The sequence below is a fragment of the Eretmochelys imbricata genome, chromosome 1, assembly GCF_965152235.1.
Source record: "Eretmochelys imbricata isolate rEreImb1 chromosome 1, rEreImb1.hap1, whole genome shotgun sequence".
In the NCBI taxonomy this organism is placed as follows: Eukaryota; Metazoa; Chordata; order Testudines; family Cheloniidae; genus Eretmochelys; species Eretmochelys imbricata.
Genome location: NC_135572.1, coordinates 116,627,504 through 116,643,959, shown reverse-complemented (window position 1 = coordinate 116,643,959; position 16,456 = coordinate 116,627,504). Strand labels below are relative to the sequence as shown.

Sequence of the window (16,456 nt, the reverse complement as noted above, 5' to 3'; positions counted from 1 at the left end):
TCCAATGGGACCACAATTTGGAGTTGGAATGCAGAATTTGGCCCTAATACAATCCTCCCAATAGCTTTTATTGTGATAATTTTAGTATTGTAGTATTTTTTAAAAAATCCAATGCCCAATGTTACATGATTTGCTTTAAGCAAAAGCAAATATATTGTATAGATTACTATTCTAATCTGCATTAATTTTAAAACCAAATATGATTATTGTTGTGTTATCTGGCTTCATGCTTTCTATAAATGTCCCTTTATGGTTTTATTTTTAGTATGTATTTTAAAAATGCAAAAATTATGGAGTATGTCAATTCACTTCATTTCATTAATCAGCTCACCTGAAAATGTTTTTCTTGCAATCTAGTGGAAAGTAAAATGAATGTTCTTTTTTATAACGACCAAAATTAAATTCATATTCCACAATGTTTATATTTCATGTGCAAAATTACCTGATATGTTGAGATATCTGACTTTAGTTCTTTAATAAATTGCTTCATTGGCAAAATGTTGCATTTAAAATTTAGAATCTAAAATGAACTACTTCTTGATATGAAACATTTTTTAAGTTCACAGTAATGTTAAATATGATGCATTTAAAATATTAATATTTCACATGTATTATTCACTGACTTCCAGGTGTCATAGCAAGTTAGTGACACTTCATATTTCAAAGGAAGAATTGTTTCTTTTTTCAATACTAATGTTCTATTAATTCACTTTGTAATATCACTCCAGTTCAGGCAAACAGAATTGCACTAAATTACTTATGCCAAAAATCATGCTGAAGTTGTTGACATTATATAAAATTTCATTTTCCATTACTATTTTATATGGTCTTATCTTGCTAGTGTCTTTTTCAAGTGCAATACATGGCCCTCATTAGTTAGTTTTAGAAACACAGGTATATACATGAACATTTATATGCTGACATGAGAGTGCATGTGGATATATATTATACATTCTATCAGTTAAATGGATTTTACAGAGTGAAACTTCCAGTAATTTACATGTAAATATTCTTTATGAACATGCTGGGTCTCATTTAAAGTTTCTATGGTGGAGCATCAACAGATCCAGTTACTGCTGTTTTTTCAGTAACTTAGTGTGATTTTCTGTTCCATCATGTGTTTTAAAATATATACAAGGTAAATTGACTGAGAACTTTTCTATTATAAAGGCCTAAAGGCAAACAGCTTCCTCATCAAATCCAAATAAAGGCAAAAATGCTGGATGTGAAAAAAAGAACCTATTTATGACCCTGTAACATTCATATTCTTCATATAAAGATCACATGGCTACATAACTATCCCCAAAGATATGGTGGAAAATATACCTGGAGATGCCAAAAAGCTTTAATAAGTGAATCAGAAAATAATTCTATAAAATGCCCTTCAACAGTGAGATAATTACAAAGCACTGGATCCAGAATAGTGAACAGTAGTGAAATTAGTTATAAATAAATGTAAAGAGCTAAAAATATACATGGCTAGTTGTCTAACCAACTCTTTCTGAATGTCATCAGAGTCAAACGTTGCTTCAAGTAGGAATGCAATTCCAAGGTTATTCATAACTAATCTTCAAGGAAGACACATTAATATATATTTTTAAGTATATGCTCTGAACTTTCAGTTTTGCTACATTGTTTAGTGTAGTACAGGTAAGGTCTCCCATATTGGTTTAATCTCTGCCATGTTTTCAATTTGGAATATAACAAATCTGAACATTTAAAAAAAAAACTTGATCCAAATCTTTTAAAGTAAATAAATAACCCCCTTCTCCTTTGTGACCACAACAAAACGATTTGGATGACAGTAAACAACATGAGAGTATCCAGGTCTGTAGTATGGAACAGTCTTCTATTTCTATCAATTCTTCAGACGCCAGGATTTTGACATACCAACTATACCCCCAACTCCAAATTAACAACAGAAGTAAGACACCATCATATAGACATCCAAAGTCAAATGCTCCCTTTTCTGTCTAGCCCACCTAAAATATTAAAGAAGCCTAAACAAAGCAAGTGCACATCAAGCTAGAACCAATTAAGGAAACGAAATTTATATACAAACACACAGGGAGACACACACACCACACACACACACCTTACTGAGCATGCTGGAAGGGATGGATTTTCTCCCCCAGTGATACCTACCTTATGAGTGGTCGCAGGAAGGCACTGGGTTAAAGTGTAATCCCCTTTGATATTTTTGATCCAGTTTCACGCGGAGTGGCGGGGGGGGGGGAAGGGGGGAGGAAGTAAAGAGAGTGCAAGAGAAAAATCAAACTTGGGTACCAAATTATAGATCAGTTAGTGGCGGAGGAGGGGGGTGAAAAGACATAATTAGTGACAGAGTCTGGACACCCCCCCTCCACACACACACACACACACACACCCCCCGCACTAGGGGCTGACTGAGTGGGCAAGGGAGGCAGGGCGGTGAGCCAGGCGAGCTGGAGCGGTGCAGGGCTACATCCCCCCCACCCCCACCCCCCTTCCCACCCCCAGCCTTAGCGCAAAGCCACAGCGCGGCGGCGGAGGAGAAGCAGCAGCCGCAGCTACCTGGGAGCAGGCGGAGCCGTCGTGCGCAGCGCGGGGCTGGGCGAGCCGGAGGGGCCGGGCCGGGCGAAGGGAGCCCAGGGCTGCCGCCAGTCGCTCCGCGCGGCCAGCCGGTCCCCTTGGGTGCCGCAGGCGGGCGGCGCTCGGCTGCCGGAGGCGAGGGGGAGCCGCGCAGGGGCGGGGGAGCGGGGCTGTGGGTGTGCGCGCGCCCCGGGGGCTGCTGCGGCTGCTTCTCCCTCCTTCAGCCTCCCCCCGCCCGCTCTGCCTCTCTCGCCACGGCCACAGCTCCCGTTTGGCAGCGGAGGGGAGCAGGACTCGCCCCCCCCACCCCCACCCCCACCCCAGTCCTGGGGAGAAGCACTAAAAAGGGGGGGGGAGGAAGAGAGCTCGGGGGGGGGGGGGGAATTGGGCTCCTGCAACTGCACCAGCCCAAGTGGGAGCCAAGGCTGGAGCATCGATTGCGTCATTTAGGAGGGTTCCCCCCCCCCCCTTTCCTTCCCCGAGCCGGAGTGAGCTACCTGCCAGTGTGTGCAGCTCTCCCCATCCAGGTGCCGCTGCTGCGCCGGTGTCAGTCCGCCCGCAGGGCTCGGGCCGGGGGAATGGGGACCCCGCGCAGTAGCCGGCTCGGGGCCGGGGGCAGCCGGAGCCAGCCCTTGTCTTGCGAGCCGCCGCGCGAGGCTCCGGGAAGGGTCAGGCCGAGCCGATGGGAGCGATTAAGACGCATCTGCTGTGTCTGCCTTCCCGCCGCCCTCGCGCCCCTGCGTGCCGCGGAAAGCTGCCGGCGGGCGGGCGGCTTCGCTGCTCGGTGGTCGCTGGCGCCCGGGTGGATCCCGCAGCGGCGCGTTTTGTCGGTGCAGCTTGGCTTCAGCGCACCCCGGCAGACGGGCAAAAGGGAATTCACTGGTGCTTGGAGGTTGCTACTTTATTTGCAGGGTTGTTGGTTTGGTTTTTGGTTGGGTTCCCGTCCCGTCCCGTCCCGTCCCCCGCAAAAAAAAAAGTTGCCCGTGTGCTGGGGAGGGGGAAGGATGCTCCCTGCTCCAGCTCCTGATGCCCAAGGCGTGCGTTGAAAGTGTTAGCCGTCCACTTGTGCATTGCGCGGTGGGGTTCATTGAGCCCACTGTCATTTCCTCCTACTTCAGCTACAAGCAAACTTTTCTTCTGCAGAGAGCAACGAGCTGAGGCTGGAACCTGAAGCCCTAGCGGCTCCCCTCGAGCTGCACCGACCCCAGCGCACAGGCGAAGGAGCGGTCTGCGGGGCCTTTTTATAACTGACAGTGCAGCATGCCGTACATTTTAGACAAAATAACAGCCTCGGGAACAATTCCCCTCCCTCCACCAATGGCTGCTTATCCCAGCATTGTTTCCTTCTGTAACTGATCCTCTCTAAGGATGTTTAAACTCAGCTTCAACCATTCACGGTTTTTTTCCCCACAGTGTCAATATTAAAAGTGTACATTTTCCCTCATGAGATGCAGATCGTGAGAATCTAATATTGGGGCCCATTTTGACTTCAGATATATGAGAGAGAAAATCCACTACCTAAATGAGTTTATGATATCGATTCTGTAGGATAATAACCTATGGATGCTGCAAATAATAGGGGGTGTTTTGTTTCTCATATGGTATATAATGATGAGTCTGTCAGACTACACACTGCTTGATCTTTTATATATATAATATACAATATTTCATACACACACGCTGATGATACCTTAGGTGTTTGAGGGTGGGGACACAATATCTTATAAATCTGAAGCTTTTATCAGGCAGAGCAGATTACTTTAAGCGTTCAATTTCTCAGCGATCCAATTTTATTAGGATTTACTATCATTTGTGCTGTGCATCCTTGGGGAAATAATGCTTTGATTAATGTAATCCTGGGCTGGGATCCGCCACATGCCCCTCTCCCAGGAGAAGAGCCCTGTTTGACAAACAAAAACAGAGCAGCAACTATTGCAATCTGCACTCACCTTTAGAAGACACAAAAAATCCACCCCTCTCTCGAATACAACAGCAGCATTTCAAAACAATGTGAACTCTTATTAATTTACTCTGAATGCTCCTGATTCAGTGTGGGCTGTCCAGTCCAGCCCTCAACTTCAAAGACAGCCCAAAGGATGCTCTCTGTTCCCCACAGAGAAGCAAAAGCATCTCTGGGAAGCCCAGTGCCTCTCTGTAGTTCTGCCTCTCCTTGGTCTCTCAGCGTTTCTGCCTCTTTGTTTCCCACTGCAGGGCTTACTGCAAACTGTTTTCAACTCTCCTCATTCAATCCACCAGCAGCCAGAGGCCTATGAAGCTCTGTCATTTCATGAGGTTCAGTCACACATACCTGAAGCCATATATACCTCTCAAACCAGGGCAATGGTAAGCAAACCACAACAAAGTGCTCTAAGCAGTTCAAAAGGGAGGTAGTGGGGCCCCAGAAAACAGCCTTGAACAAAAGATCTTGTTAAATAAAAAGAAAACATTCCACCTTTGTTATTTTTTAAATATCTAGATTTTTTTTCTTTTGTTTTGGAAAGTGCTTTTCTCCCCCAGTGCAGAGCAATATACTTTTAAAAGGCCTAATGAAATAAGCAAACCAAGATCAGAACTAAACGTGCTTTCCCTTCCTTTATAACAGTAGGTGAACTGGCCTGTAGTCCCCCCACATCATGAAGCACATTATGGGCAGCTGAAATGGTAGTGCAGTGTTTATCTTATTCCACCATAACAAAGCAGGTCTCATGGTGCCTGAGGAGGAGATCCAGTGACAAAGGAGGGCTCTGCCTGCGGTTTTGCCACTTTATTCAAAGTCTGGATTAATAAATCCAGGCTAGGGAGGAGGGCTCTCAAGCCTGCAGATAGGGGATGCGATTTGCACCAGGGTTTTCAATAAGATGCCAGCATCTCTCTCCTGTTTACCCAATGACCGCATTACAGTGACTCAGCATTTACAGTTTCTTTAGGTGTGTTTTTTCCCCCCTCTTCTTTTCTTTCCTGGTGAAAAACGATGCAATTACATTTCTGCATGCTGATCTGAGCGTTCGAATAACAAGCTTTAAACGCGTTATCAGACGCTTGTTAAAGGGAGTGGGGCTGCTGAGAGAGGAGAGAATGCTGCATTTTTTTAGAAAGAAATTTAAATTAAAAGCAGCTATGGGAAGAGATCGGCTGCAGCTCCGCTTCAATCAATGCACCGAGGCAGATTAGGAGAAAGCCTGAGTCAAAAAGCGTAAATCACGCCAGGGAAAAGTTACTTAGAATTAATTCCTGTCTTTTGAGAGTATAAAATGACTTTCCTATGTGGGATTCACTCAGTTTGCTTCACATCCCTCCCTTCAACAGTATAAAATTGTTCTTTACATTTTAATTGTAAAAAGTGGATCTTTAATAAGCCACTATTTGTGGGCGTGTTTCTTTGATCATTTCAACCAAACAGTATAAAAGGCCCCAAACTCACCATTGCTACTATTGTTATGGTAGAGGTTCCTTGCTTCAGAGGTTGCAAAACTGTAGTGGGAAGTATACAAATCCATGTTAGGAGCTCAGGATCTCCTCCTTCACAGCCCCATCAAGCAACAAGAATTTTTAAAAAGTAGGATCAGAGGGTTGAATTTAAGGAGGGGGGATGCAAAGAAATGATGAACGATGTTAACTTTGACTGTAGGAGTCATGATAGAGTTGGGTGAAGCTTCGGGGAAATAAATCATTTAATCCCAGAGCTACTGAAGTCCCTTTTTCAAACATTTTGAGGCTTGAAATCATGCTGCTGTAAAAGCAACTGAGTACTTAGAAGAATCAAACATCAAGAAATGTAGATATATTAGGAATGGATCCAAAATGAGAAAAAATAACCAGGCTATCATGAAAATATCACTAGATTATATCTCCCAAGGAAAACAACAACAACAACAACCCATCAGGAAAATTGTAGCTCTTGCATTCAGTAAAGGAGAATAGACAGCATGTGCATGTTTGTGTGAAATGCCAAAAAGAGCAGCCTTAAGCTTGACCTACTGCAATCTGCACTGAGCTCCTCAGACAATAGACAAGTTCAAATGTCAAAAAATCTAATAATAAAAAACAGAGCTGCCAAACTGCACGAACTGTTTTCTGGTGTACCACAATTATTCACCCTCTTATCCACTAAGAGACTGCCACTCTTATGCGCGTAAAAGAAAATCTATGTAATGCATATAGATTTTTTTTAATGTGAAACGCGATTGAGATGGCCAGCAAGCAAATCAGAATATGTTTAATGAAAGCAGGGCTAAGGTTTCCACAGCCTTTGAAAGACGCTAACTTATAAGTCTTTTTTTATGTTGCTATATGCACAATTATTCTTATAAATAAAAATCTACATGTTCGAGGAGCTAGGTTGTAACCTTATATCCGGAGAATTTTAAGGGAAGTGGTGACATTAAGTTTCATATGCAATGTGTCTACATGGAACTCAAGCCAGCAGATAGATTATTCCATTCATTTGAGAACTTTCATTACTATGCATGTTAGGTGCACCCTAAACACAATAGAGTGTATAATATCAGAAATGTGCTGTTCTAAACGTACCTATATTTTCAAATATATCTTAATTGTATGTGTAGCACAGTGTTATATTACTAATTTATTACAGAATCAGAAATTATTTATTACCCTAAACAGTAAATAAGGTTCATACTGGAACCTTCACAATTAAATGTATGGATAAAAGATCTTTCTACCTATTGTGTATCTCCTTGTTACTGTAAGCCTTTAAAAGTAATATGTATATTTTCCTCTTTTCTCCAGATTGGTTGGTGTAATAACTCTTGTTCAGCTATCAACGGTTATATGAACTACAATATGGGTAAGGTTTAAAAACAGAGCAAATCACATTACCCAGGAATGCTACAAATCTGGAATCCAGTCAACTCCACCTTTTCATCTGACTGCTGTATTATAAAGAAAAACATTTTACATATAGCATACTGTATATGTAGCATGTCTTTGTTTAACATTTTAATTTGTAAATGCTAATTAGGCAGTTGCTCTCCACTATTATAGTATTACACACCTAAGCATTCTCGAATATAAGTAGATGAATACTAAATACAGTAAATAGCCACTTTGTATTTCCCAATACCTCAGCAATGTTCTTCGTTTTGCAAATAAGTCTTTGCGGACAAAATAATTTAAAAAAAAAAAAACTCTTTGTAGCTTTGTTTTAATTGTCCTGGTACTTAAGGCATAAACGTGGCGATCACATCCAAATAATATCTTTAACAGCCAGCATGGAAAGTAACTCTATCAAATTAACTTGTTGCTCGTTTTAAGTTATCGTGCTTTCTATTTGCTTTTATTCGCTTCGATGTATACAGACAGTAACTTATACAGGAATAAGACTGTAGGAGTTGACCTACTAGGATTGTTTTCTTGGACTATAAATGCAAGTTGCATCTGAGGTGGAAAAAAGACAAAGCGCGAACTGCACAAAAATGCAATATTTTCAAATATGGGATATTAACCATCACTGGCCTCTCTAAACTCAAAATCCCATGGTCATATGTCCAAAAACTGTTTGGTAAACAATGGTAAATCCAAGATTATGTGGTGACGCTTGTGAATAAAATTGAACTCTAGATATGTACCCTAATAGTTTGGGAAATAGTCATTGCTTTCTTTGGCAAATGCGGCAAGGTTGGAAGTTTTAGTCATGTAAATATTTCAATGCATCTTCAGTCATGTTCAATACACGGCAAGGCTTAACTCAGTTGTAAAAGTGAAGGCATGTGAACAATTTGCACATGGAAAAAAGAGAAATGTCTTATTTTTTCATTGTTTCTCTTGCTGTTTACTTCTCTCTATTATGTTTTTGAGCAGTGACTTAGCTTTCCACCAGATTTACTGGCAATACTATTTCCAGGATTTATTTGGTCTTTGTATTGTAAAAACGAAGACTAAAACTTGCAGTCACACTGAAACTGACGAAGTTCTAGTTGGAGAGAACAACCTGTCTTTACGGCCTGGCAGAGTTTGTTATGGTTATGCATCAAACGTGCGCCTGTCCCCACCAGCGCTCCCTGGCACTTCCACATTTACAGGTGTTTAGCTCGTGCTAAAGGGATGTTAACTTGCTGGTGTGCATATAGATATACAGATAGACCTTCATAATAATAAACATATGTACTTATCAATAAAATCACAGAAGCTGAATTGCTGACTTATGTGTCCGATGTAGCCACCTAGAAAAATAGCTAACAGGAATGGGCTCCTTGAGCAATATGTTAAGCCTATGTACAACATGTTTGCAAAACGACAGAAAATCTGAGCAGACACCGAAGTTAAGATTGTTTTATGTCTGTAAATAGCTCGAACTTCTTGTGTACTTTTTGCATGTGTTTAGTGATACGGACTTCAGATGATCTAGATTGTTAACATAATGTTATTTTATAGCTACATTCGAGATAGTGAAGTACAGTAATTGAAAGAGCGTGAGTGGCTACTTTATTGGGAATATTGCAGATACTTCTGAAGGTTTAAAATGGCAATTAAATATTAAATTATGTAAAGACACCCGGGGTTCTCTTTGTTATATCTGCAGAGATTTAAAAGCTTTATTTGGACAAACTCTGTGTGATACCTTAAATGATGTTTTTATTTATTTAACTGATTTCACTTACTCGAAGGCCTTAGCTCACTTTGAGATAATGCACCAAATTGACAACTTTTAGGATGGCTTTTTAACTATTAGTCAAACTGTAAAGTCCAATGTAGAATCTTGTGTTTCTATCTTAGCGGTTTGACAGCTCTATTTGGACTTAAGTATTTAGGACATGAATTTACTCTGGCCTCTTTATCCACCCCACGAGTTCACTATTTTGATGTCATCATTTATATAACTATATAAAATATCAGAGACACATATAGTTTGGAGGGGGCATTTGTTCCTCTGACAACTCTGGAGGGACAGAATTGTTGTGCAATGTAGTAGCGTTTTACTCACCAGGTTCTGAGCCGCATCAGTGCGCCCCCTGCTGACCATCAGTGCTCTCACTGAGCACTTCAAAAGTTTATTTTGTTCTGCAAACCGTATCATATAAAATTAACGACAACCAATAAAATTATCTTATATGTTTCAACTGTAAAAGTCCAAAACAAAATAAAGCTAGTTTTAGTGAAGCTAGAAAGCTCTGGTTTAGCTTCGTTCTCTTTGGCTGAACTAGGGTCCTTTTATCTAAAGCCCAGTGCACAAACATATAGCTTAATGTGACTAGTGTTCTTCCTTTTATTTCTTTCTCTATGGCAACCAATATGTTCTGCTCAGAAATGTTCCCCCATCAAGGAAACAAATGATCTTGAGGGAGCAGCTCTATACGGCATCTGTTCCAATGGAGAACACAGAGTTAACCCCAGTCAAAAGAAACGCTGAGCCCGTCATCAAGAAGTGGAAACTGAGCGATTCTTCTCCCCCAAAATTGAAACCTATACCTCCCTAGTTTTACAAGTCATTTTACTGATTTGAGTATCGATCGTTTCCAAAGAAGTAACTAATTCTAGGGAATTACAATGATCACGAGTTGTTGTGTATCCAAAAGAGCAAAAAGGTGCAAATAAAATAAAATTAAAATTACAATAAATGAAAGTAATGTAATGGATATTTAAGCCTCGGTAAAGTTTTCAGTAGCAGTATCTGGCCTACTAATTTCACCTTACATTATTTATCACATTATTTATCACACTGACCTAAACGCTATAAAAGAGTTTCAGATCACGAGACTATACCTCTCCATTAGATAGGAATTCAGGGAAAGTGGATCTAGGGACAAGGAAAACCGTCAGAAATGAGAAACAAAGTGAAATCTGGTTTATAATGCTCAAGCCACAATCTCCTTTGAGAATAAAATGAAGGGGTGTCCTGGTTAGTTTTGATTGATTATACTCTTTCTGATGGACTTTCACTACAGAGCTCTAGATGTTGTGCTTAACCGTCTGTTCCCTAGTTACAATATTAACCCTATGTGTGCACCATCGCTCTCCTCCTCCTCCTTCTGCTCTTCATCTTTCTCCCCCAGCACCAGACTGGTTTATTTCACTCCCCAGCTCTCAGCAGGTGTCCACTTCTTTACTTTTTGCCTTGCCCCTCAGCACACTACTGCTGTTCAAAGCTGATTTTCCCCAGTCATCGGAAGAGATTCTCCTGAAGAAACATTTGAAAATAATAAATATTTATAATCCTTCACTCTTTAGAATCTATAATATTTTCTAGGGCTCCCCCCCACCCCCAGTGCTACAATAATTAACAGTGCCCAGAAAAGTGAAGTAGTAACCAGAAGACTTTCCAGTACTACAGAATTGCTTTACAGCCTTGAGCTTTGGAATGAGCTTTTTATGTAATATTTCACTAGGGCGATTTTTTTTTGAAGGGGGGGTGAGCGAGAGGGGCTGGTGGTTTGTTTTTGTTTTTGTTTTGTTTTGTTTTTTTTCTTTTCATTAGGCTTGCTTCCTTCCAAAGAGTTGCCATGGGCTCCCTGTCTTTTCCTAAGCTTTTAAAAATAGATTCACAGGACTTTAAATAAAACAAAAACAGAGAAAAAAAATTAAAAACACTTACCGACCAGACTCCCAGGATTTAGAGGGCTTTTTAAAAATTTTGTATTTTTGTGGGTTTAATAAGGTGACAGGGGAAAAATCATGTTCTGAACTCCAGCGAAACGATCCATGCTAAGATTTTCCTTTGCACTGACTCCACTAAGCCCAGCTCTCCACTTGTCTATTATTTTCACCAAAATATATGAAAATTTATGCAAATGAAAATCAGCACTAACTGTTCTCCCCTTGTTATACTTTGGATTTTTTTTTTCCAGACAAAACAATCACACTCTGCAAGGGAGGGCGTGGGCGAGAGTTGGGGAACTAAGTTGTTGTTGGCTGTTGTTTTTTTGTTTTGTTTTTGTTGGTTTTTTTTTTAATAAAACACCAAGCTCCAGCACAAGCTTAGTTTTTGTTGTGCGTGTGTACAATATTTTTAGGATTTTTTAAAGAATGTAGATCTGTTTGCAGAGGCGCTATCACGTTTCATCAGGCCACCTGAGACGGCTTTTGAAAGCGTGTACTGTGAAATTCATAGCAGTAATTTAGACAAAATCCTCACTGTATATTAATGAAAGACGGCCCCATGGCACCGTTCCTATCCTCCCCATTCAGTGTAAACAAAACCACGAGACTCACTCGGTTTTTGAGCCTGATCCAAGCAAAATCGGCTGGAAAGGAAAACATGGGGTTCTGGCACTGACTATTCAAACGTCTGCACCTGGAGATCTCAGATTTATTCAATGAAATCTGTGTTAGATCTTTTATACACATAAAAATGAAACCTTTGGAGGACGCATGGGAACAAAAAAAATAGTTATGTTTAGGGTTTAGTTACCATTACTCTTCAGATCTGTATACTTCACATTAATGGTTTTTCTAAACCTACCTAAGATGGTATCTTTTACCGTGCAAGCAAGGACCTGGAAAGGGTCCTAAATAAATTCTGCTAGTCTACAGTTAATCTTCAAATCACGCAAATGCTGCATACTTGCTGTTGGGGATGTAGTCTGTGCTGGAAGCTGAATTCAACTAGCTGAATTTTGTGGGGAAATTATTAACTGAAAGAGGGGGGCGTTATGTTTCACATTTTAATGTAAACATAATGCATTTTTCTATCCGTAGGCGCGCGCACACACACTATATGTGTATATGCATTATACATGACGGATAGGTAGCCTGGATGGATTACACAACACAAACACAATCATTAGTAAAGATGTGTTCCTTGAATGTCCGAATTGTGTTATTTCATTGGAAATCCCCGAGGAGTGTTCAATTTGCCCTTGTTTTGGTTGCCACTTTCTCTTTTTTCTTGGTTCACTGAGGTTGCCTGTGTGCAGCGTTTCCGCTTGGTCGCATCTCTCTCTCTCTCTCTCTCTCTCTCTCTCCTTCTCCTTCCCCCGCCCCCCTTAACTCTTTCAGCTGGATTAGAAATAATAAAATGCTTCATACGACCAGATCGGTTTCCTGTGAAATACCAGCGTTCGCAGAATAATAAAAATTAGTGGAGGAAAACCCATATATATACTGATATACACATATCAGAAGGAAATGGGGACAGAGGATTGTTTGGTGGATCTGGAGCAGGATTCAATTTGGATTTTTTTTTTATGATAAGGATTCAGCTTTAACATGTTTTATAATAATGCACATGGTCAGAAGCTTGAGCTGTTCTGTGTGGTAAAGACATTTTATTGTGCATCCTCTCAAATATTGTTGATATTAAACAGTTCGGTGCAGCTATCCATATAAGTGTCCAAAGACATATGAGCTGCATTCTAGTTCCCATACATAGAGGGGAACTCAGAAACTAAAACAAAGAAGCGTGTGGCTGATTGCATGTAATTAAGGGAACAACTTGCCATGATAGCTTCAGTCTAAGATCTGGTAAGGGATCTTGACGGTGGAGACTGGCCAAAAACCTTAGTAAATCTTTAAAAGATATTAGCTCCCCCACTTTGCCTTTCTGACATATGCAGAGAGAGAGAAATAGAATACAAAACTTTGAAACAGAACAGGACGCTTCCTTCTGTAGGTGATGACTGTTTGATTTATGTAGACTGTACCCTATATACAATGGCTGCTTACAGATGATGGGAAATATTCGCCCATGAGGAGACTCATGTGCATAGAAGTAAAATAAATGCATTATTAGATAGTGTCTCTTCCCCTCATCTTTCTTTTCATTCCTTTCTCCCCCACCCCCCTACCCCCTGCCCAGGGGGGGTTTATTCTCCCTCTCTCTCCCTCCCCCACATGCCCAAATTGCTCTGTGCTGGGAGAACTCAGATTTATCCGCTGGGCGTTAAGAGTTAAGATGTTGAGGGGAGAAGAAGAGGAGGGGCCGGGAAGGGAGCTGGAGGGGGGGGGCCAGATTTCCAGCTTCTACGCCACTTTGCCTAAATTAAAAAGCAACCAATCGGAACGGCCGGAAGGGGGGGCCTCGCGTCCGGAGCCAGTCATTCTGGCTCTGTCAATCACGCAGCGGGTCTCCAATCAGCGGGGGCCCTTGCGCTCGACTTCCTTGTACTTGGGAAAGTGTGGTGGTGGTGGTGCGCGCGCTCGGCGGAGGGTAAACATTCGGCAGTCCCCGCGCTGTGAGGGAGGGACTGGGGGAGAGAGAGAGAGAGAGAGAGAGCGAGCGAGAGCTGTCAGGGAGAGCGAGCCGGTGGGGACGAGCCGCGCTGCTCTCCTCCCAGCACCACCCGGGCACGCTCTGCAAGCCTGGCAGCAGCCAACTTCCCCCACTGGAGTTAGTGTACCAAGGAGCCCCTAGATGCACACACACATACGCACACCTCTCTACCCAGGCTCTTCTCCTCCCGCAGCCCGCTGCTGGAATTAACCACCAACCTTGCAAGGGAAGGAGAACCGTCTCTTCACCTCCGCCCTTTTTCTTTTCTTTTCTTGTCTTTTTTTTTTTTTTAAACTGCCTAAAAAGGGGGCAGGGGGGAGGGAAGATGTCTCACCCAGCCTGTGCCTCCAGCGAGAAGGCTCCAAAGGGACTTGCGTTTCAAAGGGGACAGAGCGCTCCTGCGAGAGCCCAACTTTGAGACATGCAGCAGCAGCATCCCCAGCACCGCCGCCACCAGCCTCAGCCCAGGAAGTTTTCCTAGGACACCGACCAAACTTGGCAAGAGAAGAGGAGGAGGAGGAGGAGGAGGAGGAGGAGGAGGCGAGAGCCAGGAGCCGAGCGGGGAGAGAGCGAAAAGAGGGAGCCCGAGAGAGAAAACCCACCCGCGCGCACAAAGCCTTGGAGGAGGAAGGGAAAGAAAAAGTTTCGCTCCGGCAGGGGAAGGCTGCGCGGGCGAGATGTGCTCCTGAGGGAGTGACGGGGAGAAGGAGAAGGGGGCTCGCCGTTGTGTGTCCCCCCCTCCCCTGTTTTTGAGCTTTGATTTTTTTTTTATTATTATTCTTATTATTTTATCTTCCTGCAAAAAGAAGCCGCCGAGGCGTTAACAGGTGAACGGAGCTCACGGGAGATCGGGGCCAAACGCCAACGAGGCTGGTGAGGAGGCGAGCCCCGGGTTCCTGCGGAGCAGCGCGAGTTCCCGGGAGAGGGTGTTGACAAAGGGAGCCGAAGAGCCCCCAGTTGTGCGGATTGGTGGCACGCCAGCAGGCAGGGGGGTGGGGGAGCGGAATGGCCACCGCGGCTTCTAACCCTTACCTACCCAGCAACAGCATCCTGTCCGCCGGCTCCATCGTGCACTCGGACTCGGGAGGCGGGGGCATGCAGCCGGGCAGCGTCGCCGTCACCTCGGTCTCCGGCGGCTACCGGGGCGACCCCTCCGTCAAAATGGTCCAAAGTGACTTCATGCAGGGAGCAATGGCTGCTAGCAACGGCGGCCATATGCTGAGCCATGCCCACCAGTGGGTGACAGCCCTGCCTCATGCGGCCGCCGCTGCCGCCGCCGCCGCCGCCGCCGCCGTGGAAGCCGGCTCGCCCTGGTCCACCAGCCCGGTGGGGATGAGCGGCAGCCCCCAGCAGCAGCAGCAGCAGCCCGATGTGAAAGGCAACTCCGGCCGAGACGACCTGCACGGCGGCACGGCGCTGCACCACAGGCCACCCCACCTGGGTCCCCCACACCAGGGCCACCCGGGCGCTTGGGGGGCCACCACCGCCGCCCACCTCCCGTCCATGGCCGGGGGACAGCAGCAGCAATCGCTCATCTATTCCCAGCCGGGGGGGTTCACGGTGAACGGGATGCTGAGCCCTCCCCCTGGCAGCCAGAGCTTAGTGCACCCGGGACTGGTGAGGGGAGACACGCCGGAGCTGGGGGATCACCCCAGCCACCACCATCACCACCACCACCAGCATCAGCACCACCAGCAGCACCACGGCGGGGTCAACAGCCACGACCCCCACTCGGATGAGGACACGCCGACCTCGGATGACCTGGAGCAGTTCGCCAAGCAGTTCAAGCAGCGGCGGATAAAGCTGGGCTTCACGCAGGCAGATGTGGGCTTGGCCCTGGGCACCCTGTACGGGAACGTCTTCTCCCAGACCACCATCTGCAGGTTTGAGGCTCTGCAGCTCAGCTTCAAGAACATGTGCAAGCTTAAGCCTTTGTTGAACAAGTGGCTGGAGGAAGCCGACTCCTCCACGGGCAGCCCCACTAGCATCGACAAGATCGCAGCCCAGGGCAGGAAGAGGAAGAAGCGGACCTCCATCGAGGTGAGTGTCAAGGGGGCCTTGGAGAGTCACTTTCTGAAATGCCCCAAGCCCTCCGCCCAGGAGATTACGAACCTAGCGGACAGTCTGCAGCTGGAAAAGGAGGTGGTCAGGGTTTGGTTTTGCAATCGGAGGCAGAAAGAGAAAAGGATGACCCCCCCGGGGATCCAGCAGCAGACCCCCGACGATGTCTACTCCCAGGTCGGCAACGTGAACTCCGACACGCCGCCCCCACACCATGGACTGCAAACAAGTGTGCAGTGAGAGTCACAACAGTAAGGGAAAGGAAGAGAGGCGAGAAAGGGAAAGGGGGAGGGGGGACCGACAACAACACCACACACACAAAAATCCAGATTTGTTTCGACTATCTATCTATATATAGAGTATATATATCTATGTATACATAGATATAGATATCTATATGAAACGTTTGAAAAGGTCGATCCGAGCGCTAACATTTATACTGTGGTTGGGAGGGGGTGGAGATGCATAATGCACCAAAACTGCAGATGTTTTTTTCTTTCTTTTCTTCTTCTTTTTTTTTTTTTTTTTTTTTTGGTAAACATTTCTAAATTATCCCCTATTTCAGCGATGAACAGCACCCACCCCTTCTCTCCCTTTACGCCCCCACCACCCAAAAATGCCCCCCCCCCCAAAAGGGCTCTCTTATATGAATCATGG

General features: G+C 44.3%; 1 protein-coding gene across 1 annotated transcript; it reads left to right on the top strand.

The window, feature by feature from the left end:
- The first annotated feature begins 14,743 nt into the window (after window positions 1-14,743).
- On the top strand, window positions 14,744-16,039 carry POU3F3 (POU class 3 homeobox 3). Its single transcript, XM_077807093.1, has one exon. It carries the CDS (start codon window positions 14,744-14,746, stop codon window positions 16,037-16,039), a length of 1,296 nt encoding a protein of 431 aa, XP_077663219.1.
- The last annotated feature ends 417 nt before the right edge of the window (window positions 16,040-16,456 follow it).

What these genes read in the sequence shown, in the direction of transcription:
- POU3F3 (XM_077807093.1), top strand. Translation starts at nt 14,744, where the DNA reads ATGGCCACCGCGGCTTCTAACCCTTACCTACCCAGCAACAGCATCCTG.